At 33.7% G+C, this 12,664-nt stretch overlaps 1 protein-coding gene across 7 annotated transcripts in view; it reads right to left on the minus strand.

The window, feature by feature from the left end:
• The window catches only part of MAPK8 (mitogen-activated protein kinase 8), a 91,701-nt gene that overhangs the window by 10,674 nt on the left and 68,363 nt on the right, over positions 1 to 12,664 (minus strand). For 4 of the 7 annotated variants that reach the window (XM_043476367.1, XM_043476369.1, XM_043476372.1 and 1 more), the window contains 5 exons: positions 8,539 to 8,704; positions 5,155 to 5,226; positions 3,225 to 3,407; positions 2,797 to 2,921; positions 2,184 to 2,247 (listed from right to left, as the gene is read on the minus strand). In XM_043476367.1, the coding sequence (XP_043332302.1) occupies positions 2,184 to 2,247; positions 2,797 to 2,921; positions 3,225 to 3,407; positions 5,155 to 5,226; positions 8,539 to 8,704 (610 nt within the window). Of the gene's footprint in view, positions 1 to 2,183; positions 2,248 to 2,796; positions 2,922 to 3,224; positions 3,408 to 4,731; positions 4,804 to 5,154; positions 5,227 to 8,538; positions 8,705 to 12,664 lie in introns of all 7 variants that reach the window. The other 3 variants (XM_043476366.1, XM_043476368.1, XM_043476371.1) reach the window with 1 other exon arrangement.

Raw genomic sequence — 12,664 nt, forward strand, 5'->3', positions numbered from 1 at the left:
TGTCCCCTGCCCTGTGTTCTTCTACACGATCTGATGTCAAATGTGATGTGCCTTATGAGTCTGACTGTCAACTGAAGACCTTTCTGGAGTATGCTAACATTGCCATTATTCTTCTCAGGTCATAAAGTTCTTTGAGGACTGCATAAAAGCAACGAATGCTCTTCTGAGAAAAATGTATAAACAAAAAATGCTGCACAGAGTTTCAAGGAGTCTGTAATTCATTTAACTAAATGAATTAAAACATTTGATAAATTAAATTTGATAAATTAAAACAATTAAAACATTTGATAAATGATTTCTGATCACAGGGTATGGCAATATTCATGTTGATAATAAGGTAAAATAAGTGGATATGTTGGGATGAACAAGAGCTGGAGACACCGAAGTCTGCTTGCGATGGCAACCTACTTGGGCTAGGAAGAAGAAAAATAGGAAGTCTTTTGATATAGGCAAGAATGGGAGATGTTTTTAACAAACAAAAAGGAATGCTAAGCATTCCAGATAGGAGAATTAAAGAGAGAGACAGATAAAACAGTTATCTCTTTGTAAAAAGGGACTAAGGCAGAAGAACCAAAACTAATCAGGGGTACTAAGTAGACAGATTAATCTGTAGTTACTGGCTTTGGCAATCAATTTTTTCTGTTATGATGCTAAAAAGGGAGTTTGCAGGTAACTACTAAACTGCCTTTGGGTAGGAGAAAGAGATATAGAACAAAAATAAGTATGTTTAAAGTAATCAAAAATCCTGGAAATATACAAATGAAAATACTATGTTTCATTGATTTTTAGACGTACTTTTTTCAGTTAGCTTAATGGTGCAGTAGAGCTGGCACTGTTTTCTCTTTCTTGGTGGTATATAATAGTGTGTTTACAACTGGGGGCCTATTAAAATTTCAAGAAATATCATATATGTTTACTGTAAATGTAATGATACATAAAATATCAGGTTAGATATTTTAATACCTACTCTGATCCATAGTTTCTATACTCTTGTATATTACATATTACACAGATAGGTGCACTAGGTTCTACCTAATTCTATCATCTTGGTGGGCTCTACAGAACCTTATTAATACCATATGTCTCCCAAGTCAACTGAGGGAAAACTTAATTTCTGATTATTCCGAAGAAAGAATCAACTCCATTCCTCCCAAATAAGCCTGTAAATGGGTTACCTGCTTTGGTTTATACCTCCCCAGTCCCTTTTGTCTTCCAAGTATTTAGGTTCTTAGCTCTTAATAACATACCTTCTGTCCACCTGATTTTAAGTGACTTCTCCAAAGTCATGGATACAAAATGGTCAAAATATTACATGACAACAATATAAATAGAAGCAAATGAGATCTAAAGGCAACTTGGCCCAAAAGTCCCAGGGAATCTTTTAAAAAAAGAAATACTTTAACATTTCCATGACTTTCAAAGCATTATTAATATTCAACCAAAGTAAAAAAAAAAAACTACTCTATTAGATATGCAAAGATTAAAAACTACCTCACTCTGTTGATGAGGGTGGGGATAAAAGACATTCCTATACAATGCTGATGTGAGTGTAAACTGTTACAATTTCTTCAGAGAGTAATTGGAAACAGCTAAAATATCCTTTGGCACAGCAAATCTCCTTGTAAGATTTTTCTCACAAGCATATTCTCAGATGTGCACAAGAATACTACAGAGTTGACTGTAAGAACAACAGACTAGACCCAGCTTAAATGCTCTTCAAATGGTTGTTAGAACAACCGTGTGACACAGCCGCACAGCACATCACTAACCAGCTATTAAAGCAGATGAGTGGGTGTATGGAGCAAGAGGGAACAATCTCTAAAATATACGAGAATATCAACAAAGCAACTGTGAGTTGTATCCAACTGTATGTGATTAAAACAGGGTGGGAGAGGAGAAAGGGCAGACATCAAACACACAGGTTTGTATATTTGCAGACTATGAAAGAATATTAAAGTTCCTGAAAATACAATTGTGCCTTTGTCTGGGGTGGGGAAGATAAGGCATTAAGTTAGTGAAGGAAGGAGGTTTAATTTCTACTTCTGCAAAATAGTTTAAATCATATTATCAAATATCAGTTATGAATAACAGAAATTATCTTTCATCTCCCTAAAATGATGAGTAAATAGCATAGAAAGCCAGAGCTCTCTCAGCTTCATCTTAAAGAATCTGGTGAATGTTACCTTTCCACTCTTCTATTGTGTGTTCCCTTTCATCTAACTGCTTGTCAGGTATCTTTGGTGGGGGCTGAAAAACAAGGTAACAAAAATTGAGTCAGTTTATTGAAAGTATACAAATTCCTTACAGTTACTTGAAATATTAACCATGCAGAAGCCTTGGAAAAACACACCATTATACTAAGATTGATCAATGATCAATGGTGATTTTGTGTAGACAGACTAATTTGGGAAGACTCCATGACAGGAAAAAAGATGCTTAAGTCTTTTTTTTCTTGTTTTTGCAGCTATTATATTTACATCATAGAACTGTGCTATGCTTTGGACACAGTAATTTGTTTACAACAAAGTTAAGATGTTTTCTCAAAGTGCTCAACAAAATAGTTCAACTTACAAGGTAATAAGGCAAAAAGGCAAGAAACAATGGGAGGGAAGTTTATTTTGTGTAGGAGGTACTAGGATATGTTCATTCTCTAAAGAATTTTTCATGCAAAAACAGTAAGCACCATCATCATCATTTATATTTTTATTTAAAATTAAAAAAATATACTCCAAACCTAACTTCAACTCTAACTTTAAGAGTACAATATATTCTTCAAACATTCAGAAAAGAACTTACAGCTTCTGCTTCAGAAGGATCATACCAGACATTGATATACGGGTGCTGGAGAGCTTCATCTACAGAAATCCTTTTAGATGCATCAATTACCAGCATTTTGGATAACAAATCCCTTGCCTGACTGGCTGCAAAAATAATGAGATGTTTATGTACACATATCTCATAAGGTTTTAAAATTATCAATAAATTTCAGAAACCTGAAATTATTATTTACTAAAAAATGCTTTAAAAAGAATAGATTGACTATAAAATTAGATCATACATATGATTAAAAATATAACTAAAAATAACTTAAACCTCACACTGTTCCATTACTCAGAAATAATGTTGAGTTACATCCCATAAGAATATAAATAAACCCCCATATACCTCCTCCACAAACACCCACCTACCCACAATGGAATTAAAGATAATATTTTTAAAAGTACCTTTAAGTTTGTTGTGTTCCGAGTCAGCTGGGAAAAGTACATCAGGGAAGAGTTTCTCAAAGCTATATCCAGCATATTTAGGTCTGTTTTCAACGTAAGTCCTTACTGTTGGCTGCAGTTTCTTCATGAATTCAGGACATGGTGTTCCAAGCTGTTCAATAACTTTATTCCACTGATCAATATCTAGTATCAAGTAGCTAAGAAAAATACTGTGTATCTACTGTTCAACATATTAGTCATATCCATGTTAAAATAACAAGATAATAGCAATTTAAAATTCTAAGAAAGAATGTGGCAGTTATAAATCTTATAGCCACCTTGCAAAAGGCAATGACTGTAGGTGGACAAAAAGAATCAATAACAAGCTTTGTTAACCTTATTTATTATGTGCATGTGTGTGTCTACTAATACTGATTTTATCATAAAAATGGAAGCTTAAACTCACAAATTCCAAATACAAATGATGAGTAGCTCAAAGAAAAATGGTAATTACTACCCATATAGACTCTAAATGTAAACTGGACACAATTTTGAACATAGAATTTGCCTTTTCTTCTAACTTATCAGAAAATCTGACTGCATTTCTGAGACGATAAGAAATATTTATCATCTGTCCTGCTTTTCCGAGTTTTCTAAACTAACAGAAAATAACCAGTAGCAATAAATATGATGGCATTTCTTTTTGCCATTCTTTGTTTAGCTTATGTTAACTAAAATATTTTAAAGCTCTGAAATCTGAAAAAATGACTCACTATTTTGGTTAAGGTATAAGGCTAGAAATTCCCTGGTTTCTTTCCTCCTAGTCTTTAAGTCTTTATACTTCAAGTGCTCCCCGTGGATTAAGATCTAAAACTTTCTTACTGTAACCCAGTGAATATGGTTTCTCCCCTTCTTCTTCTTAAAACAATTCTAAGTGTCACTAGCTGATAGACACATAACATATCACTGTTACTGTAAATATCAGAAGTAGTCAGATGAACAAAAATCATGAACCCAAATCTACTCATCACCATATACAACTATTACTGCTGAAACTCTCAAGATGAAAAGATCAGTATGTTATGTTGAGAAATGAGACAACAACCGAAAGACAAAGAACACATAGAACATTAACAAAAAAGAAGGTGGGGAGGACAAAACAAAGGATGACCAGAAACAACAATTTCAAAATTTATATTATGTCCTAAGTACTTCTAGACTTACTCAAGTGTATAATTATTAGAAAAATTTAATGCAAGCCATGATTTTTGATTTAGGTTAAATAAATCAACTCAAAGCCAACAAGTAATTGTGGATAATTAACTTGAGTAGTTTTCAGAATTAACAAATGAGACAACCAATGAGGGAAAGGAAAGTCTATGTCAAATAGCAGGTGGTATTTTGAAAGAGTAATTTAACAATACTTTCTTATTAGGGAGAGACAAAATACATTATACCTGATCAAGCTGAAGTGCTGTCATACATTTTGACCTTTAGAAACTACATTTTAGGCCAAAGATAAGGATACGATCTGTACCTGGGAACAAAACACCACCTTTGATCATTTCTCCCATGATGCACCCAACTGACCAAATGTCAACTGAAAACAAAATGCAATGACATTAACATAAAGATTTTGGTTAAAATAAAAAAATATATAAACATTAAAAAAAAATCACGCACACCATGTATACTTCAAAATTAAAGAAGGCAGTATAAAATAAAAATGAGTGACAGTGAATGTGCTCTAACTACCAGCAGAGACTGTATGTCCTACTGCCAAATGCAGCCTACGAACATTACAGAAATTTTTGAACTATAACAGCCACAAACTTTACATCTGTTTTAAAAAACCCCACATGTATGAATGTACACTATATTCATTTTCATTAGAGAACATAAGGAAGTTGATCACCTAACTAATCAAACTGCTGCAGCAGCACAAGGATACAGTCCCTTCCTGGAAAGAGGATTTTGTGGCAAACCATTTCTCCCATAATGCACCCCACAGACCATAAATCCACTATATGTTTGCAGCACAAAAGAAGGAAAAGCAAAGCAAAAGGTCGTTAAAATCAAAGAAGCATAATATGACTGCATTATATAAAAACTGCAAAACATCACAGAAAGAAAAAAGTGACTTTAATTTTAGCTAATGGAATAATTTAAAACAAAATATTTTTCAAAAGGCTTTGATTCACAAAAGCAAATGTGAAGTGTAGTCTTTTAGCTACATATCTAATTTAAAGGGAGAGCTATGCACAGAAATCACATGATTTTAAAACCTATAGTTTGCCCCTGAAAATTTACTTATAAAATATGAAAAGAACCAACACAAATTTATAAATAAGGCTGAAAATGTACATGAGGTACCAAAATTTAAAAAGTAAAATCCTGATACTATTTGGAGGTTTAACTGTGCATTATACTCTCTCTTTAAGGAAAATAAAAGAAGAAAAAAGCATGAGCAGAAATAGTCTAGCATATTAAAATATTTAACAGAAATAATGTTTCTATGAATAATTACAGTTAAAAAGTTAACCTAAAGGTCTTCAAAAATTTTCAAGTTGGAGTTCATAAATTTGTTTTCGGAAGTGCTATGTTTACTCTGAACAGAAAATCATTTGTCTTTTTGGCAACACCATGTTGCATTTACTCTACTATCCCAAAAGGAACAAGTACATGGAGAATGAACAAATAATCAAGAAAACACAGCAAAAAAAGCATATTTCATGTTTTCCACCTAAAGTTTTTTAAACTTATAGAACTAAACCACTTCTGGTTTGTTTCGGCTGAACACAAATTTGTTATCTACAGAGTCGCCATACTCACTGGCCCTCGCCAACTGTATTTATTTTGGCCACACGGGATGCCCAGGGACTGAACCTGTGTCCCCTGTGGTAGAAGTACAAGTCTTAACCACTGGGCCACCAGGGAAATCCTGTGATGCTTGTTAATTTTAAATAAGAGTTCCAACCAATGTTGAAAAGAATGTGCCAGACACAGAAATGAGCAATTTGAGGATCTCCATCTATTTCATTAAAACTAACCACATACCCTGACACTTTATATTTTTGAGTTTGAAAACAGATAAAAAGAGTAGGTGCTTACAGTTTAATACAAGAGGGGGAAGAATGAGCAATTTGAAGGGAAAGTTTTAGAAACTTGCATTTGTTTTTGAAGTCTGAAGACTTCAATTCTTTTAACAGCAAAAGAATAAAAGGGCAGGAATAGATGTTACAGGTGTACCTTTAACCATGCAGGGCGACTTGAGAACTTAAAATCTGTACTTTCTAATATGCTCATAAGGAGACTATTAGTTCATTACAGAATTTTAGGAGCTATATTTAGGAATAAATTTTGGAAATCCTGTGGAACTAAAGTTTCTCTAAAATTTCACATAAGAATACATACAAATCTTTTTGTATCTATGGCATAATTCAACCTCCAAGGATAAAATTTTATTATTTTTTATTTATTTATTCATTTATTTTTTCCCAAGGATAAAATTTTAGAGGGAAAGTTAATTTTCACCTATCAGTTCAGAGAAAATTTTTTTCCAAGGTTTTCATTTTTGGCAAAAATCTATTACAACAATTTTTACTTGTGGATTTTATAGAGAATAGCAAATTTTAGTTAAATATCTAGGACACAATTTATGTACATAATCTTGAGAAAAACATATTTTAAAACATTTCAAAAGCTGCAAGCATGAGAGGCTATTGCAAGCATTGTCTGGGCTAATGAAGACTTTCCTCAGAATATGAAAAGACTGATTCAAACATAAAAAGATCTTTACAAGTCTAACTGCTTAGTCTATTTGGCAGTTTAAATATATCCCATTATCTCATTTTGCAAAAAGCTTTGAGGGTAGCTTGCAATAAAAGACATATATATAAAATAAAGTTGTTAAAACAGGTGTAGGATGGGTGAGAGGTGTCACTAAAAGGTGGAAGTTCTTATGTTTAACCTTGCTGGCTAATGTAGTTATCAATATTAAGCATTGTATTTGACTCAGTTTCCTGGAGCCAAAAAAAAAAAGGAATGCAATAAAGTGGACCTATATAATTCTTATCTAAGAAAGAAAAGTATGTCAACTCTTTATATGATAGTTTTTCTTGGTGCTAATTTCTACTAGGGAGCGCCTAAGATCACAATTCTAAGACAAAGTGACACACTGCGCATTATTTATGACAATCAATGGTTTTACAGCAAATACAAAAACAATGATCACGTTGTCACTTGAAATAGTAATTCTCCAAATAAAAAAAAGAGAGTCTAATACTAAATCTAACTCACTGGATTTTACAGGGTATAAGACAATTTTAGGTAAAGAGTAAGACAACAGAACAGCATGTTTATTTAAGAACCAAAGAATAATACTGATAATAAATGTTTGAAGTGTTTTTAACTAGCTCAGATAAGAATATTAAGCTAAAACCCTCACTTCAAAGTTATCTCTTTTAGAAAAAAAGAATCCTCAAAACTGATCTGATACAGTTTCCTGATTCAGAGTAAACTGCTGTTTCAGAGTCTTTTGCTAGAAAAAATATCTAGGTCCTACTTTATGAAGTATTTTGAATTATCACATTAAAAAACTTAAAGTCAATAAAATCCTGTGTAGACTTATTCATCTTCCAAATGACTGAGATTCAGCAAAATTTCTTAGGTATAAATATGTGTATGTATAACATTTTTTAAAAATTCATGAACTTCATGCCTGATCATTTTCTTCAACCTAATTCTAGTGTTAATTTATGTAACTGGCTATATTCGCACATAGTAATGCCATTTCTTTAAGGCTGGACACAAGGGCTTTGATGAAACACCATTTCCTTCGAAAGGTCACCTTAAATTAATTATCCATCAGCTTTGTAGAACAGCCTTATTGTAGCTCTTAAAGTTTGCACTAAGTGCTGCTGCTTTAATGTCACGGGACAGGAAACGTGTGCAAATATCATTAACGCAAACTAAGATCACCACTGAAGATATGGGTCCACCATATACTTCCTTGAGTCCATGTTAGAATCCTCATTTTCACGTTACAGGCAAGAAAATGGTATGTATTCTATATAGGCATTCTGTTACAGGGGCCATGGTAACAAACTCTTTATCTGATGGTTGTACTGATGATTATATATTTGTATTTAAATAAACAGGGGCCCCAAGTTTTTCCAAACATTTATGACAAAATTTGTAGTTACTTCCAGACTCTTGATAAACATTTCAAACAGTGATAATTTTCTTTATGCATTTCAATTTAAGTATTTACATAAGAAATCTGATAAAAGCACATAAATCTGAACAGAATTTCAAGTAAATAGTGTTTGCTGACCGTTTTCTTTGTAGCCCATGCCTAGGATGACCTCAGGTGCTCTGTAGTAGCGAGTCACTACGTAAGGTGTCATCATAAAACTAGTTCCTGCAGTCCTGGCCAGTCCAAAGTCAAGAATCTTCAAAGTGCAGTCTGATTTTACTACTATATTACTGGGCTTTAAGTCCTTCAAAAATAAAAATATAAAAAATGACTGCTATGATATAAACAAATATTTTGCAGTCCACACGTTATGAATGAGATCACTTATAAAACAATTCATGCTAATTGTTCATTTTTCTCAAACTGTAATTGTTACCACTGCACAGATTCATCATAATAGGCAAATCTGAGAAACTAGCTTGATGGCATTTTTAATTTACAAATACATATAGTAGTTATTAGAAGTTAGTAATGTTTTATTTGCTAGAAAATATGATTAGACACTTTCAATCAAGGGGTGTAAAAGCGATTGGAATGGCATCTCAAAGCTCATGTAAGAACTTTTTATGGTTAAATAAAGAGAGAATCATAAGTTAGCATTTATATTCACTTGTACACTAAATTACTAGCTTTTAAAATTCTTATTTTAATATCACAATAAGCTTTATATAGATATTATTTATCAACAATAGGCCATTCTATGTCAACCCAATCACACGTCATTTGACTTTTCAAATAGGCAGATAGATGTTCAACTCTGAAGGACCAAAGTAATCATTATCAGTTTTCCCATCACTGTTTTCTCACCCAAAATCATACAAATTTGTTCACACAATTTTTGACTGCCCACAGAGGTAGGACATCATTGTCCATAAAATTACTTGCTGCTGATGCTACTATGTAACGTCTGTGAAGACCTACCCACATGAACCCAACCTCAAGGAATTCTATTCTACAATCATAAAAAGGCAGCAGCATAAATACTCAAGGCTTCAAGTTCAACCCATCTTGCCTTTTAGCTACCATGAATCCTATTATGAATGGAGAGACCAAAAAAAGCAGGCCTACAATTCACATATATTGAATATCAATGATTAACGGTACAGAAAACTGGCCTGAAAAATAATGATTAATTACTCTTGCAATGTGTATATACAGCAAAATATGTATATTGTCTTTAGCCTATTTCGATAGGCAATCATAGATGGATTTAGAAGATATGTCACCTATTTGTTGTTGCAGTTCAGCTGCTAAGTTGTGTCTGACTCTTTGCAGCCCTATGGACTATGGCATGCCAGGTTCCTCTGTCCCCCACTATCTCCCAGAGTTTGCTCAAACTGATGTCTATTGAGTCGGTAATGCTATCTAACCATCTCATCCTCTGCAGCTCCCATCTCCTTTGCCTTCGATCTCTCCCAGCACCAGGGCTTTTTCCAAAGAGCTGGCTCTTCGCATCAGGTGGCCAAAGTACTGGAGTTACAGCTTCAGCAACAGTCCTTTCAATAAATATTCAGGGATGATCTCCTTTATGGCTGACTGGTCTGACCTCCCTGCAGTCCAAGAGACTCTCAAGAGTCTTCTCCATAGCACCACAATTCAGTGCTCAGCCTTCTTTATCGACCAACTGTCACATCTGTACATGACTATGGGAAAAACCACAGCTTTGACTAGATGAACCTTTATCAGCAAAGCAACGTCTCTACTCTTTTAATACGCTGTCTAGGTTTGTCATGTCATTTATAGGTTTTATCAAATTAAAAATAAATATCAACAGGCTTACTGGAACAGAAGATGAACATTTTTATTATTGCTATCCTATAAATATGTGGTCATTATTTCCAAAATGCAATATTTCAGCAAAGAAACACTGCATGTTCAAAAATAAATATTATGAGCTTTGATGCTATTTCAAAGTCTATCATGTTGGTGAATGATTTAATGGCTCATTGTAATATTGAATTCTAGTCTAAGGATAAGATTTCAGCCTTAAACACTTTACTTTGGAAGAGTTAAGAACAAAATAAAGAAATTTTTAAATAGTCATTTTTTGTTAAGGGAAAGAAACATTCAAAAAAGAGTATCATCTGAAATTCATCCTTGTATATCAATATGTATGGGCTTCCTAGTGGCATAGTAGTAAAGAATATGCCTGCCAATGCAGGAGATGCAGGTTCAATCCCTGGGTCAGGAAGATCCCCCTGGAGTAGGAAATGTCAATCCACTCCAGCATTCTTGCCTGGAAAATTCCATGGATAGAGGAGCCTGGTGGGCTCCAGTCCATGGGGTGGCAAAGAGTTGGACACGACTAAGCGACTAAGGACACACACACACACACACACATCAATATGTACCTTCCTACAGATATTTACTAGTATTGCTATCTGTATCTCTGAAGAATTACTGAACTTGTATGAATGTGTGACAGAAGTAGTGAACTAACTTAATATTCCATCTTCTTTACCACATTTTTCCAACCTGTGATTAATTTTAGTCAATGGGATGTGAGTGGGAACTAAGAATAGAAGGGCCAGTTTCTTATACACTAGCAGTGGACCATCTGAAAGAGAAATTAAGAGAATAACTCCATTTATAATAGTTTCCAAAAGAATAAGATACCTAGGAAAAAATTTTAACTAAGGTCATGAAAAGACTTGAACACTGAAAACTGTAAAACACAGAAGATCTGTCACAGACTACACTGCATTCCCCACCCCCAATCAAGTGCAAACATTGAAGTCCTAACCCTTAATGTGACTGTATCTGGAGACAGGACCCTTATAGAGGTAATTAAGGTTAAATGAGGTCATAAGGGTTGGGCTCAATACAAAAGAACTGGTGTCCTTATAAGAAAAGAGAAAGAGACACCAGAGTTTGCTCTCTCTTCTTACAAGCACGGAAGAAAGGGCATATGAGGACACAGCAAGAAGGCGGCTACCTCCACATCAGGAAGAGAGATCTCACTAGAAACAGAATTTACTGGCATGTTGGTCCTGGACTTCTAACCTCCGAAAACTGTGAGAAAATAAATATCTCTTGTTTAGGCCACCTAGTCTGTGCTGTTTTGTTATGGTACACATAATAGACTAATACAACCTAAGTAAATGGAAAGACATCCTATATTTGTGAATTGGAATACTAAATATAGTTAAGACAGCAAAACTCCCCAAGCAATCTACAGAGTCAATGAAATCATTATTATTATTACAATTCCAATGGCCTTTTCAGCAGAAATAGAAAAGCTGATACTCAAAGTTCATATGGAATCACAAGGAGCCGTGAACAGTCAAAATGACATTGAGAAAGAATAAAGCTGATGGACTCATACTACCCCATTTCAAAATTTACTACAAAGCTACAGTGCTCAAAATAAAGTGGTACTGGTAAAAGCACAGACACAAAGACCAATGGAATTGAGAACTGAGAGTCCAGAAATAAAAACATATGTCTATAGCCAACTGAATTTCAATAAGGATGCCAAAATCATTCAATGAGAAAACAATAGTCTCTCTTAATAAATGGTACTAGGATAACTGGATTTCCACAAGCAAAAGAATGAAGTTATTAGCGCCTTATCTCATACCATATACAAAAATTAACTCAAAATGGGTCAACGACCTAAACATAAGAGCTAAAACTATTGATGAAAAACTAAGAGTAAATCTTTACGACCTTGAATTCAACAATGGATTCTTACATACGACACTAAAAGTACAAAACAACCAAAGAAAACACAAACTGATTTTAATGAAAATTAAAATGTTTGCATATCAAAAGAGATCAAGAAAGTGAAAAGACAACATACAAAATGGGAGAAAATATTTACAAATTACTCATCTGATATCTAGTATTCAGATATCAGATCAAGATATTCAGATATCAAGGATCTAGTATTCAGAATACATAAAGAACCCTGATAACTCAACAACGAAGACAAATAACTCAATTAAAAAATGGGCAAAGGGCTTGAACAGATATGTCTTCTAAGAAGATATACAAATACACAACCACTATGAAAAGATGCTTAATGTCATTAGAGAAATCCAAGTTAAAACCACAATGAGATACCACTTCATACTCACTAGGATGGCTAGAATGAAAAAGTCATTAGGAATCAGCAAAGATTTGGGGAAATTGGAAGTTTTGTGTACCATTGCTGGAAATGTAAAATGGTGTATCCACTGTGGAAAACAATTTGCTGGTTCTT

Source organism: Cervus canadensis, chromosome 8 (assembly GCF_019320065.1).
Source record: "Cervus canadensis isolate Bull #8, Minnesota chromosome 8, ASM1932006v1, whole genome shotgun sequence".
Taxonomy (NCBI): Eukaryota; Metazoa; Chordata; class Mammalia; order Artiodactyla; family Cervidae; genus Cervus; species Cervus canadensis.